At 36.8% G+C, this 15720-nt stretch overlaps 1 protein-coding gene across 3 annotated transcripts in view; it reads left to right on the forward strand.

Annotated features, from left to right (window-relative positions):
• Nucleotides 1-11765, forward strand: part of INTU (inturned planar cell polarity protein) — a gene marked incomplete at its 5' end in the record, with an annotated part of 79002 nt that extends 67237 nt beyond the window's left edge. For all 3 annotated transcript variants that reach the window (XM_082653564.1, XM_082653562.1, XM_082653563.1), the window contains 5 exons: nucleotides 93-548; nucleotides 1563-1660; nucleotides 5478-5667; nucleotides 8410-8567; nucleotides 11035-11765. In XM_082653564.1, the coding sequence (XP_082509690.1) occupies nucleotides 93-548; nucleotides 1563-1660; nucleotides 5478-5667; nucleotides 8410-8567; nucleotides 11035-11146 (1014 nt within the window). In that variant the 3' untranslated portion in view covers nucleotides 11147-11765. The remainder of the gene's footprint in view (nucleotides 1-92; nucleotides 549-1562; nucleotides 1661-5477; nucleotides 5668-8409; nucleotides 8568-11034) is intronic.
• Nucleotides 11766-15720: the final 3955 nt, after the last annotated feature.

The raw sequence follows: 15720 nt of genomic DNA on the forward strand, positions 1-15720 counted from the left end.
CCATATCTGTTTAGTATTCATAAATATATACATGCATGTTACATACAAATATTTTCATGTAGCTAAACCTATATTAATTTGTTTTCTTATAGAGACATTATATGTTGTGTGTACTATTAGAAGCTGGAGGCTGTGCATCCAAAGCTGTTGGGAATCCTGGACCGGACTGTATATATGTGGATCAGGTCAAAACAACTCTTCACCAGCTGGAAGGGGTAGATTCCCGCATAAATGAACGGCTAGCCTCTTCTGCAACCCCCTGTTTGTCTTGTGCTGACTGGTTTCTTGCTGGATCACATGAAAAATTAGATAATTTAACAACCTCACCTATCCTCAGTAGGCTACAAGGTACTTCCAAAGTAGCAACCTCTCCAACATGCAGAAGAGCTCTTTTTGGTGACTATTCCCTAAAGACACGTAAGCCCAGTCCATCCAGAAGTGGAGGATCTGACAGTGGTTGTGAAGGTGGAGAAGGTGTTGGCCTGAGTCCCCACACTACAGCATCTCAGGGTTCTGATGGTTCAGAAGAAAGTGGGGCCTTGCTTAAGGTGTGTGTTCATTCAAGTGTGTACGTTCTGGGAGCTAAGCTGTCTCTCTAGTCCTTACTTATAATTGCAAGAGAATTTTTAATGGCAGATACTTCTTCATTTGTACTAGTGGTTTTAGTCACTGTTGGCAAACCAACGATTTAGGACCAAAGAAAGAAGAAAATGTCAAGTAATAAAACATTAGCCCCTTGACAGCTAGGACATCTACTTGACAGTAATTACAAGTAGGGAAACTCTTTAATCCCGCTTTCCATGTTCAACTCTTTCTTTTCTATTCACAGTGGTAACAGAAAACATCCTACTTGTGGGGCATTTGGTGGCTGATCTAATTAAATAGCTAGAAAGTGTTCAGTAGAAACAAAAGAATCAGAAACTTTAAAAAATTAGATAGATAGATAGGTAGATAGATTCGATCTCCTAATTCCAAACAATAGAGCACTCTTGGAGCCCTAAGTGGGTATATTTAGGAAGTACTCACATTGGTGGTACTCATTATCCAAGTCTGTGAAATTGGTAGGAAACACAGGAGGAGGATAAGATAGGATTTGGATAGACTTAAAGAGCCCTGAACAACTCCTAAAAGAAACTGAATTAATCTCTTAAGATTCAGCCATTTAACAAATATTGATGGAGCATCTACTATGTGCCAAGGGCTATGCTACACAAAGGAGATAAAAAGATGAGTAAGACGCAGCTCTTGCCTTTGAGGAGTGCAGAGTCTAGAGAGGGGGACAAGTGTGCATACATATAAATTGTAACAAAATTTGGTGATAGCTCCATCATGGCTCCAGTAGAAGGTTTACAGGGAGAACTGTCATGTCTTCCCATGACATGGCTCTCGGGTCACTGTTAACATAGGATAACCCAAGAAGTACAAGTTGGCATCAAAAATAGTTAAAAGAAACATTGCAAAATAGTAAGTAGTTCTCTTAGAAGGATTTTTAGTTTTACGTCATTTCTCCTGTTTGATTCCATTCTTAGATATAAACAGATCTACTTAATAATACTTTTTAGGTCACTAAAAAGAAGTCTACTCTTCCAAATCCATTTCATTCGGGGAACCTGAAAAAGGACCTTTCAGAAAAAGAATTGGATATATATAACACAATGAAGTAAGAAACTTCCTTGTTTTATTCTTTTTCACTTAACTCTATGTCTTCGAGGAAATGTTGTAATGAAAAAGTGCTATTCCATAATATATAGAGATTTTATTCAACAAATGTAATTATGATATCTCTTACATATGGAAGGTAATAGCTATGCTCTTTCTTTAATATCTTTCATTATACATATAGGAAACATACTCATAAGAAATAAAAAGCATACAAAGTAATACTTCAAAATATGAAAGTTCCCACTTATGTCTCTTCCACAGGTAACCTCCCTTTTGTGTGTCTAGTTTTTACATTAGAGTTTACTATTTTTAGACTCTGGTGGATGCTGTGTTTTTGCAGATAGTCCTTAGCCCCAGATACTCATTCCCAGTGCTTGAGAGTCATGGCTGCTAATGGCTCATGCATGGCTGAGTCCCTCCCCTGGCCTTGTCCTATTTGGAAGTTTACTGACTCTGCCAAGGTTACAACCTCTCTCTAGGAGTAGCCTACATCTAATGACTAATAGTAAGTAAGTACAAAGGCTTGGCCCCTACTTAAATTCAGGACAACTCTAAAAGGCCATCCAAGCTTCAGCGTTCCCAGTGGTATCTGTTGAGACGTCTGTCTCAACTGCGGCATGGTTCAACTTCTCCCATTGCTCAGTCCTTCAGTCTTACCCCCACAGGTGTTGTTTCCAAGCATCCTCCCTGATAAACTTCCTCCCTGCATATCTCCTGATCAGAGTCTGGGGCCAGAGAACTGAGCCTGTGACACCCTCTTTAGAAAATAGGTAAAACCTCAAATTTACAGTAAGTAGGGAATTCTGGTGTAAAAGGAACTAAGTGAGAGGAGCATGTTTAACAGCTTAACTATTAAAATATGAAATGTTACATATTTACTTCTTGTTGGGCAAGAACAAGAGCACTGTTATGTGGTGACAAGCTGGTCTTCCTGAGCTTCATCTGCTATTTAATTACGATGTCATGCATGGTATCAACTTGTGTAGAAAAGTCAATTGCACACTTTTTTTGTTTTTTGGCCATACCACGCAGCTTGTGGGATCTTAGTTCCTTAACCAGGGATCGAACCCCCACCCTCAGCTTGTGGGATCTTAGTTCCTTAACCAGGGATCGAACCCGCACCCAGTGGTTAGGACTCTGTACAGTGAAGTGCAGAGTCCTAACCACTGGACCACCAGGGCATTCCCTCAATTGCACACTTTTATTTGAACAAGTAGACATATACAAATAGAATTCCCATTAAAAAAAAGAAGTTCAGAGCTACTGCCTTCTTGATCGTTGAAACATTTTATAATAAGTTCAAATACATATCTCACAGAGTTGTCAGGAAAAGCCTTTTTCCTGAAGTCAGGGCAAAATCGAGGTAATTTGTCTACATAAAATAATACACTGGAACTATTGATATAATGTGTTAAAATTTAGAATTTAATGCCTTCCAATATGATGTTTAATTTTTTAATAGTTAAAAATGTTTTTTAATCAAGGAAATCTAAATCAAACCTTTGTTGGAAGCCTGAAATACCTTCCACAAACCCTAGTCTTCCATTTAACAAAAACTACTGCTCTGAATTTTTATTACCTCCATATCTTATTTTTTAAATATATATGTGTGTTATTTGGGCTTTATCTCTAGTAAAAAGAAACTCTTTTTCCAACTTTATAACTTAAGTTTATATTATAACTTAACATAAATGTGTAATTATGTTAAATTAAGCATAAAGTAATATGTGATGTAAATCATAGGCTCTCCTATTTAAAAGGATGCTACAGATGCATATTTATTCTATTAACATGGAAAGATCTTCAAACTATGTAGTTAATTTTAAAAGTGTGATATAAACCAGTGTGTAATATATTATCCTAATTTGTACTTGTTTTTGTAAAATAAAAATATATAACATACTAAAAACAATAATATACAGAAAACATTTCATTCAGTAACCAAATCCTATCCATTCTGCATGGATTCAACCCCTAATGATCCTACCCTAGATCAAGCTCCTATTCTCTCACCTGGTTTATTGCAATGGGCTCCCAACTCCCAGCCTACCCTGAATCCATTCTCTGCTGTAGGAGTGACCTTTCTGAAGAACTAATCTGATTTAATCTACATTTTTTTGAACAAATATTTGTCTTCCCAGTGAGTAATTGCTTGTTTGATGATTTTTAAACTTTTGGTTTATACACTGAGTGAGTTAATATACACTGAGTTGATTTATGGTTTTCAAGCACTAGACCTACTCATTTTGTCATGGGGTTGTTTTCAGAGAAAATTAAAGAAGTTAACACAAATGTTAATTCTAAACTTCCCTAAATAGGAATCTTATTAATTAATGATTCCTATTAAGAATTAATGATTCTTATTAAGAATCATTTCTGTTCTATACCTTTTCTTGAATTTGGTGACCTCAGGATTAAAATGTATGTTTTAAATTATTTTCCTTTTTGAATAATTATAATTTTTTTCATTTTGATTATTTTTTACTTGATTGAAAAAATATCCGCCACCAGTATTAATGAGCCAAACACCCTATGGAAAAGTATGAGAAAAATTTGTAGATGACCTCCTTCCCTGCCTATCCCTGGTCTCTAAAGAGAACCAAGAGCATTAGTTAGTGATCAAAAGTTATTCTGATCTTGCTGCCTAAGTAACAGTTTAACAGGAATTTGGTTATCATGGATGATTGAGGCAGTATTTAGGCTAAGAGCTGAAATATGCCTTTGCTTTGCCTCTGTGCTATGGCTGGAAGAAAAATCAACTAAATGAATTTTTTTAATAGACATTAGAATGAGAATAGAGCAGCCTGAGTGAGATGCAGCTGGGGAATTGCTGTCCATATATTTAAAGATTGCCAATCAGGAAAAAGCAAGGTATAGTGGAACAGAGTCAGTTAAGCTCTGACACTTAGCTATGTGACCTCAAACAAGTTAATCCAAGTCCTCTGAACATTGATTTCCTCACGGTTGCAATGAGGATAGTAATGTTTAATATCTTACAGGGTCATTATGAGAATTAAGTCTAAGGTATTTTAAAGCATCTACCCTGGAACATAGAAGACATTCAGTATATGATAACTATTGCCATTATTTCACTGTTGCCGTTATTGTTGCTCTTTAGCTCTTCTTACTGCTGGTAGAAATAAGCAGTATTTATAGGTTCTGCTGGCCTGTCTGAGATCTCAGTAGGGGAAGAAAGGATGGAGAAGAAGAATGGAGAAGTGAAAATAGTAAGAGAACATAGAAGAGAAGGAAGACTGTAATGATAAGTAGTAGAATACTTCTAGCAATTGCCATGGTATTCTAGAATATTAACTCAGCTTTGCAGTTGGTAATAATAATTTTATTTTTCTTCAGGGTCATCAGTTTGACTATCGTGGGAAGAGACTTTAATGCTACTAACTGAAAAGCTTAGGAAGGTATTTTTATTTGTGGTCCACGCTAGACATACCTTGTTAATGGCTTGTAGATATCTGGCCCAGACATGGGCTGAGTTATTCATTACCAACCATGGAAAAAGAGGAGTTTAGCCAGTTTGGGTTGTTTAGCAAAGGGATGATTAAGTTACCTGCAAACGAATTGGTGTTTATTTATCCTTGCATAACATGTAGTGTTTGCCTCCATTAAGGGAATTGACAATAACCCTAGCCTGTATTTCAGATAAGGAGGAAGAAGGAATTCAATGTTTGGCCTAGTTTCCCTTCCCTAATTACACTCCTAATATTCTATTGTAGTTAAAAGCTTATTAGATGTCTACAGCATTCAAAATGAAGCAACATTTTTAAGTTTACTTCTAATATCTTTTTTTTCTTTTCAAGATTGACATCTGGTCCTGAGAACACACTTTTCCACTATGTCGCTTTAGAAACAGTGCAAGGGATCTTTATTACTCCTACCCACGAAGAGGTGGCACAGCTAAGTGGCTCTATCCATCCTCAGCTGATAAAAAATTTCCATCAGTGTTGTCTCTCCATTCGTGCAGTTTTCCAACAGACACTGGTTGAAGAGGTAGGGCACTGCTATAAATATAATTTTCTGCCAGTTTATTTCCAGACCTCTAAATATTCTCTCTAAAACTCTTTAATCAGTATGTCCAGCAATGACTATTTTCATTTATTTTTTTAACAGTCATTCCATCTGCCTTGAATGCCAAAGGATTATATTCACTGTACTTAACTTTAAAGCTTTGTTTCATAATTCTGAGTTTGATGTCCCAGATTACTATTTCAGGAAACGGTGGACCTGTGTGTTTTCTGTAGCAAAGTAGAACATAGTTGGTAATGTAAACTTGCCTCCCATATTTGACCCAACCATTTCTCGGACAGTTATCTCTACCACTTGGTACCTGATAATTCTTTAAGTATTCAACCAGCAGGATAAGGTATTTTGGAACAAAATGGAATAAAGTATAGCAGTAGGTGCAATACTGTTATGTTTCAGCCACTTGGTTGGTTGCTTGCTTGCTTTTCAATCCAGGATGAAGTTTCATTTAATATTGTACCTCTGGAGAAGTAGTAATGTTGTATACAATTAAAATATCAATTAGATAGTTTTAATAGCAGGGAAAGATAAGTGTTGATTTCTTGAAAAGGATAAACAGGCAGAAGTTTATTTGTGACTGGTCAAACATCATACTGCCAAAAAAAAAAAAAAAAAACCACCTCCCTGAAGAATGATTGTAATGCACATAGCAATACGTGTACTAAGGATGCTAAATTTGTGAAGAATTTAGGCTTAAAGGTAGAAGAACATTGGGCTGGGAGTAAGGAATCCTGGACTGAGCCTTATTAACTCTTCCTATTTTCTCAGCTATAAAGTGAGTGAGCTGAATTATATCATCTCTTAGGACTCATTCAGCAGTAAAATTCTTTGTCTTACAGGATTTCTTCTTCGAGCTATCAGAAATTGGTATTCAACAAAATGTTATATTTGACTATATATCTCTATGTGCTTTGCATTCTTAGGCTCCTCCTTTCCTGTTTAACATATTGATAGATTCTATAAGGTTTATTTCATTAACTTATTTAGTAATATTTGGTAATATAAATTAGGCTTCCCCATATTATTTAAATATTGAGGTACCTACTACACACCAGATACTACTCAAGATGCTGGGGATACAGCAGTGAACAAAACAGTCTCTTTCCTCATGAAGCCTGTATTCTAACAGGGGAGGCTAATGAATTAGCAAGCAGTGTAATATATCAGGTAGGGTAAGTTTCAAGAGGAGTAATAAAACAGAGTAAGGTTGAGAGGTGGGGGTAACTATTTTGAAAGATGCCTCTGATCATGTCAAGTAATATTTGAACAGAGACCTGAATAAAGTGAGGGACCAAGCCATGTGGCAGATGTGGAGGCACAGCTTCCAGGCTGAAGGAACAGCAAGTACAAAGCCACAGAGGTAGGGTGGCTGGGAGAGCCCTGTAATGGGCTGAGTAGGGAGAAGACTGGTAGGAGATGAGATGGCAAAGGTAGCAGGGCCAGGTCATGCATGGCCCAATAGATTAGGGAGTCTGGGCTTTGTTTGGAAGAAGATGGGAGGTTCTTGGGCAGTTCTGAGCAGAGCAGGGACATGATCCTTAGTTTTGAAAGGATCACTCATGCTACTGTGAACGAGCTTGTAGGGTAGAGAGGGTGGAGGCAGGGACCAGTTAGGAGCTGTGGAAACTCTCAAAGCAAGAAGTCAGTGGCCTCTGGATCTTGAATATATTTTGGAGGATGAACCAAAAGGATTTGCTGATGTCTTAAATAAGTATTTTGAGAGAAAGAGCAGAATCAAGGATCACTCCACTGTTTTGGCCTGAGCTTTACAAAAAGTCTTTATATTCCAAATGAGTCACTGGTTTGCTAATGATTTGATCAGTGGGAAATTTAGAGTATGCTTTAGAGGAAGAGACAATACTGCTTTAAGTATATGTGTTTTAAGTATATTACAAAATCATCTATTCATTTAGTAACTCATTAGTAATCTGTTCATTAAGCACCTACTGTGTACCAAGCACAGCTGCTTTCAAAGAATACAAAGATGAATAGCATATTTTGTCTGCCCTGGAAAAGAGATTTTAATGTACTGGGAAAAACAAACCTCTAAACTGCTGATATAATATAGTGTAACTACTAATAAGGTAGGGCTATGAACAAAATGTTCCCTTGGAGAGTCAAGAGAGACTTTATCCGTGAAGTCTCTTTTAGGAGATGGTGTTTCAGGTAAGTATGAGGGGACTTCCCTGGTGGCACAGTGGTTAAGAATCGGCCTGCCAGTGCAGGGAACACAGGTTCGAGCCTGTGTTCGAACACAGGTTCGAGCCAGAAGATCCCATATGCCGCGGAGCAGCTAAGCCCGTGCGCCACAACTACTGAGCCTGTGCTCTGGAGCCTGCGAGCCATAACTACTGAGCCTGTGCACCACAACTACTGAAGCCCGTGCGCCTGGAGCCCGTGCTCTGCAACAAGAGAAGCCACAGCAATGAGAAACCCGCGCACCGCAACAAAGAGTAGCCCCCGCTCGCCGCGTGCAGCAACGAAGACCCAGCGCAGCCAAAAATAAATAAATAAACAAATAAATAAATGTATAAAAAATAATAATAAAGTAAGTATGAGGAAGAATAGAAATTTTTCTGCAGGTAAAGAGAAGAATGTCATTGCAGGCACTTAAAGTATTACGATCAACCAATTCAAATCTATATATAAAACGTTTTAAAGTAACATTATTAATACCAGTTAATATTAATAATACCTATTAATTTACAGAAGAAGAAAGCACTAAATGGTGGAGATCATTCAGGTTCTACAAATTCAGTGTCTTCTCTTAACCCTGTGAAAGAACATGGTGTATTGTTTGAATGCTCACCTGAAAACTGGACTGATCAGAGAAAAACACCACCAGTTATGGCTTACTGGGTAGTAGGGTAAGTGGAAAAAAATATTAATAGGTGACAGAAAAGTGGTAATGGAGATAAACATGTTCAGATATAGGCATGGAATTATTAATCTAACTATAATATTTTAATGTATTTTAGAATTTTACTTTATTTCCTAAGTATCTCCTTTAAATTACTCCCAACTCTTTTTCTGTTACCAAAAAAAAGAAGACAACTTATTCAGTTATCTTACAAAATTGTATTAGTCATACACTAAAAGGTAATGAGTCCACACTTTCACTGCTATTTCCTTCTCTCTGTCCCTTTTTACGCGGGCCTCTCACTGTTGTGGCCTCTCCCGTTGCGGAGCACAGGCTCTGGACTCATGGGCTCAGCGGCCATGGCTCATGGGCCCAGCCGCTCCACGGCATGTGGGATCTTCCCGGACCGGGGCATGAACCCGTGTCCCCTGCATCAGCAGGCGGACTCCCAACCACTGCGCCACCAGAGAAGCCCCTGTCCCTACTTCCTTTCTTCCCTCTCTCCTTCTTTCTTTCCCTCTTCTCTTCCCCTCTCCTTCTCCTACCCCCAACTAACTACAAGACCCTGCCCTCCCTGGCCCCTGCCCACCTGTCTGTTTCCACCTCCTGTCACTCTCTTCCTCCGTCCACTGTGCACAGTTACATTGGATGGGGGATGGTCTACTTCTTCACCTTTGCATATCTGGCTCCTGGATATTCAGACCAGTGCTAGCATGCCATTCCCTGTTAAAGAGACAAGCCATGATCTCTTGCCCACATTAAAGTGGCTACTTGGTTATTCTCTATCACCGCTTTATTCTTAATTTTCTTATTTGTTTATGATCTTTCTCCCCCTCACTAGAATATCAGCTTTATGAGGTCAGGAATTGATCTGTCTTGTCCACCACTGGCACCTGCAACAACACCTGGCACACAGTCACTTGATAAATATGTAAGGATTTAGTAAATGGAGCTGTGCTTGGCAAAATGTGGTGGTGGGTAGGTGGACTGGCAAACGCAAAGCTAAACACAGTCATTGCATCTGATGGTCTTACATCTAGCAGAAGAAATATGAAACATGCTTAAATACCTATGTATATATGGATGCATATTCTATGGAGATAGAGAGAAAGATACTGGCTATATATAATAAATTAGGTAATACAACCAAACACTCTGGGAATTCCGAGGAAGGGGGGCAAATCTAAGCTGAGATTATAAAGAAAGGCTTAGAGGTTCCATTGATCTGCTTTAGAAAATGAATTGGATTTGGATAGAGCATCCTAGGAAAGGGATGGGATGAATAAAGATCCAAACGAGGGAAATCATAAGGCATGGCAATGAGTAGACTGGTTTGCTAGAATGGTAGGGGAATAGCATATGCAAAGATGAAAGATCAAGCTGGAAAGCTAAGTTAGGACCACTGCAGAGAGCTTTCAATTCCTGACTAAGGAATTGAATTTTGAGGGAAATATTGAGCCACTGACAGTTCTTTGAGTTGCGGTAGAGAATTGGTGGAGGAATGAGCACAGAGTAAGGTGGGACTAATGTTACTGGACACCTATCATATAGTACTAAGCTGTATGACAAACGCTTTACAAAGGTTATCCAAAGCAGTAATTCCCATGTGCTGGTCCACGGGATTTATAATCACCTGAGTCACTTATTAAAATCAGAGATGTCTGTACCCCACCCCAGACCTACTGAACCATAATCTATGGGAGTGGGACTCTGTATGTTTAGTAAGCTCACTTGAGATTCTGATGTGTAACCAACCAAGCTTGGGAGCATCAGCATGATCAAAACTCAGTGTAGTGTGATCAGAGCTGTGCTATTGGAAGATCAAGCTGGGAACAGCATATGAAAACAGTGTGGACACAGGAGAGAACAGAGATAAGAAGACCAGTTAGGCACACATGCAGGTGTACAGTGGAGCCTTAACTACATTCACAATTGGAATTGAAAAAAATCAATAGGTGTTGAATTATGACGTTGCTGATCTATGTAGAATAGAGAAATTTAAGGCAGTCACGCAGAACTACACCTGATTTAAATGGCTTGATTTGTATACATTAGTATTGATTAAATAGACTAAAATTTTAACTCTTTAAGACAATCAAAGTTTCAATGTTAATCCCAATTCAATGTCTAATAACTATTGTACTTAGAATGATGGTACACCATTGGCTGTATTGTAATAATAATGACTATATTTAATACTTTAAAACTGAGGGACATGATTATACATATTGATAAAATAGGCTTTTTACACTCTGGAAAAATAAACATAATTGACCTAAGGCATATATTATTTATTTTATAATAAATCTAGCTGCATTTCCCCCTACTGTAGATTTAGATAAGTGGTTTTGAATTTACTACTTATTCTTTCAGAAACAAAAAAATTAAGTAAAATAAATTGAAGAGTTGGAGTCTTTTTCCTTTGTTTTTTGTTTTTGGAATTTCTGAAATGAATGTGTTCTTTTCCTCTACAGGAGGCTCTTTCTTCATCCCAGACTTCAAGAACTTTACGTCTGTTTTCATGACTCAGTCACAGAAATTGCCATTGAAATGGCTTTTAAATTGTTCTTTGGATTAACCTTGTAGCTGTGTTTTCTTGTTGTACAGCAGCACTGTACAGACCATAAAGTAGTGTTAGAACTGCTGAAATCCGTTCACAAAGAGATAAGGTTTAACTTCTTTCCTCTGTTCAATACTGAACATAAGATTGTTAAAGACTGAGATGATATGCTGCTGGATTTGATGCACTAAATCTTTTTGTGAGACTTTTGAAGAAGATACTTGATCAAAATATGAAGAAGGGATTGTTAACTTATTTCCATTTTGGTATATACCATTAATTTATTTACTAGTCTGAAATACTGTGATGTGTTTTATGTAAAATTAATATAGGAATGTTTATCTGGGAAAAATACCCAATTCGTTGTATATTTTTCTTAAGACTAATATTGATATCTGGCGAAACAATCATGAAATTGGGAGGAGGTGACCAGGTTCTGTAACTGATTAGTGCTGTGACCATGAGCAAGTTGTTGTACCTCTGTGAGCTCAGAGTTTTCACGTACAAATGAAATGATTGCTTTGAGGTGTCTAAAGACCCTCTTAAGTATAAAATGTGCAATTTTTTCCCTCTTGCCTATTGTTTGGTACCTAAATTTGTAATGTCCAAGTACTGATTCCTTCTTAGATCAGATACTTTTCTTTAGTTTAGGTGTTTTAGTAGATACCTCACAGTGGGGGAAGAGAGGAGTGAAAATTAAACTTCTTTTTTTATTTATTTGATTTTCTTTACTCTTCCAGGTCAATTCTATTTTGACTAGGATATATTTTTTTAAACTATTTGTCCATAAACTTTCATTGTTTTTCTCTTTGTTGAAATATATTCAGGTATACACACACATTTTATGCAAGTTCATGAATTTTGGGAAAGTTGTATGTAAACCTTTTTTAAAAATCTAATCATGTTGAAAACACTGAAAAAGCTGACTAAAGAAATTCTATGGCGACTTTTTTTGTTCAATACAAATTTTTGCCTTACAAGTATGGATCATTATGTATTGGATTTTCCCAAAGGGGAACATTTTAATGAACAATAGTTTACTTGACTTTGAGTAGAGAAAGAAAAGTACTAAGATGAGAATTTTCATTGGCTGTCAGAATTTGGTGGATTGAAAGAAAGGAAGAACATGACAATTCTTAATTGACATTTACCCAATGGATTCTATTGAAGTCTCAGATGCCCCCAAGACTTTAAAATGCTGGGTTCTTTATCCTTCAGGACTTAACTTTGGAAGGCAAATTATGTCGGCACATCTAAAGCCAGTCCCTTGCCTTTCCCCTACCTCAAACGTGGGACCTCCAGCTTACTCTGAATTAACTGCAAAATGTATTGAATGCACCATTTGAAACATTTGGTCTTAGAAGAAACACTATTATTCCTCTGTCATGAGTTTAAGAGATTTTCACCCAGTCATTTAAGATGCAAACCACTATACTTGTCCCATTAGTGACTTGTGGGCCTTAATTTTGGCATTCAAAACAGGGAAAGAAACTTTGGTTCTTGAAATGTAGAAAATGGCTTGCAATATCCTCCCCCTTAAGATTATAATATTGGTCAAATGGTAGATAGACTCTTTACTACTGTCTTAGGACTGCTTGTGTACATATATAGGTACTGAGGTATTATTTAAAAGTATTTAGTAAATGTCTTAAATTTCTTGATATGTCCTCCAAAACAGCATGAGCTATTTTTAATACTGGGAATTATTTATAAATGCAGCTATTGATCACCTCAGATTTTCAAACAGACTGAACTAAGACTTGGGATTTTACCATCAGGAACTTTTTGTTTCATTTAATGAAATTTTGGTTTGTTGAACTGCTTTCCTGGTGTCAAAGAATCATGAGACCACCATTTAATAACTGAAATAAAAAGACAAAGCAGACTACTGATGGTAATAAGGGCAAAGTCATTTGCAACATTGTAGATATGCTCTGTAATGACCATGTTGCAGAGACATTACATTTTTAAGAAATAAAACTAAACATTATCTTGGCTTTTATCTCTAAATGGATATCAAAATAAGCATTATAAGTTAACTTAGCTGCCCATTTTTCCATATATGTTCAGACTCACATCTGAACACACATAATCAGATCAGTCTGATTATTAGACAAGAAGTGCCTATCTGCCATTTTATTAAGTAAAGAGGGACAAAGAATATTTTAGCAGATATAGAAGCATTCTTAAGTTGGAGTTTATTAGCATCCTGCAAAAGTTCTTTTTTACCAAAGACTGTAATGCAAAAGCCTATATAACCAGCATTTAAAAAAAAAAAAAAAAAAGTCAAGTGCTGTCTTACCACCATCACATATTTTTTAGCCCCACAAAATTACATTTTAGCTTCTAACCCCTTTCTCTTTCTTTATCACTCTTTGTTTCTTTTGGTCAGGTTAGAGAAGAGAATGTTTCTTATTTGTGCCAAGGGACCCTTGATGGTGATGCATGCTGGCAAGATAGTAAATTTGCAGTGCCTGCTTTTTTATATTTCTAATACAAATGGGAAAGGCTATGAAATCAATTTACTAGGTTTGTCCACTTTGAACATTCTTGAAAATAATATTGTGAATAATCATGTGTTGTCTGTGTGATTTCCCTCTAAATAGTGCCTGGCATATGCTATGTGCTATAAAAGTGTTAGCTGCTACTACTACTACTACTACCACCACCATTTATTATTATTATTATTAAATATCCATTGGTTGAAAACCATGGAGTCAGCTAAATCATACCTTCTACTGTACAAAATTTTGGAAAGCTAAGAAAAAGTATTCTGCACTAAACACTTCTAAAACGATGACTTATACTTTGGATATTTTAAAATATATTATTGAATGTTACTAAAACTTTAATCTGTATACTAAACTGTGTGGAAATAATTTAATTTTGTAGAGTTATACTTCTATATTCTATATAATTGAAGATATTTTTATACTATATTGATAGTTTTTAATAAAGATGGTTTAGAGGTTTGTTTGCAGTTGTGTTGCCTTTTTGTCCGTTCATCCTACCCTACAAACATTTATTACATTTCTGCTCTGTACCAAGCATTGTTCTGGATGCCAGAGATACAGCAGTGAACAAAACAGCTAAAAATCCCTACCCCCATAGAGCTTATGTTCCCGTGGGGGAGGTAGACCACAAGTAACACAAATAAGTAACTATGTTGACAAAAGCTAAGAGAAAAAAAAAAGTGAAGCAAGAAAATAAGATATGAGGTGTGGGAGACAGGGTGGCCAGGGAAAGTGGTGCTGAGGTGATCCCACATCTCAAGTAAGTGAGGAAACTAACCAAGCTGATTGCCAAGGAAAGAAGAGTGAACAGTGCAAAGGCCCTGAGACTCTATACTTTTAATATCAACATATAAATCACCAGAACTTTTTTCATTCCCTAAATCAGTAAATAAAATACAATGCAGCAAATTAAAATAAACATTTTCAGTTATATCTATGGAAAAGAGCTGATTCAGAGCTCTTAATAGGGTTAAAAAAAAAAAGCTACACTTCTAAGTACTTTCACTTTTGCTGTCTCCTAACAAAGAATACATGTCAAAAGTAAGCTAGAGGATATCATAAAGGAATATGCTATGAACATGTCAACTACGGGGTCAAATGTCAGGGGAGAGGGGCAAGGGAGGCAAGAAAGGAAGGGACAGAAAATTGCCCTGGCAGAAGACTTGCTTTTGCGGCCTCCGAGATACTACGTTCCCTGTGACCAGAGATGGTTCTGTTGACCTCTCTTAGCACCTTAAAAAGACGGTCTGGCTTGGAGTGTGGTTCAGGCAATTCACCCTTTAAATTTCTCCCTAAGTCCTCCGAATTACCTTAAAAGAGAATGAAACATTTCATTTTTCAGATTTTTGCAGATAAAATGCCCATCATTTCTTGAATTTGCAATGGGTTTCACAAAGGATTTTGAAGTCAACACAATGAGAAAACTTTAAATTTTTCAAGCTAGGAATAATTAATGCAATTGCTTCAGAAAGATTAATCTGGCAGCAGCATGTAAAATGTAGAGACTCAGGCTGAAAAACCAGCTGAGTCAAATAAGCCACTATGGAAAGGAAGGTAGCACCAAACATGGTACCAGTAGGACTTGCCAACTAGCTTTATGTGAGGTAATCAAAATATTAACAGAATTCCTGCTCTGGAATCCTTCTGGCCTAAATATTTGTTTTTTTATTAGTGACAGGTACTATTAAAAGAGTTCGGACACACTTAAGATAATAAAGAAATGTAACCTCAAGTTCAAAAAAGCCAGTAACTCATCTCACATTTTATAGATGTGTTTCAAGACTGCAAGTCCTACAGAGTAAGAGATGATAAGATGGAATCTTCCTTTATTAGAAACCATCAAACAAGCTGTAAAGATGAATCAGGAATATATTCTTTTATTAATAATACTAAGACATTGTTTGCCTGTTTCACTCATTAGCGTACAGTGGAGTTCTCCACCAGCTACATGTTGTGTGATATTGCAGCAAATGGAATGCAAAAGCAGCTATGTAAATCCAGCTGTCTTTTATTAAGCCAGACATTTAAAAAGACTTTCAAAAATATAAAACAAGGCTGTTCCCACTACGTTTTTTTGTTTGAAAATA

Source organism: Grampus griseus (genome assembly GCF_964374135.1).
Source record: "Grampus griseus genome assembly, chromosome: 4".
NCBI lineage: Eukaryota > Metazoa > Chordata > Mammalia > Artiodactyla > Delphinidae > Grampus > Grampus griseus.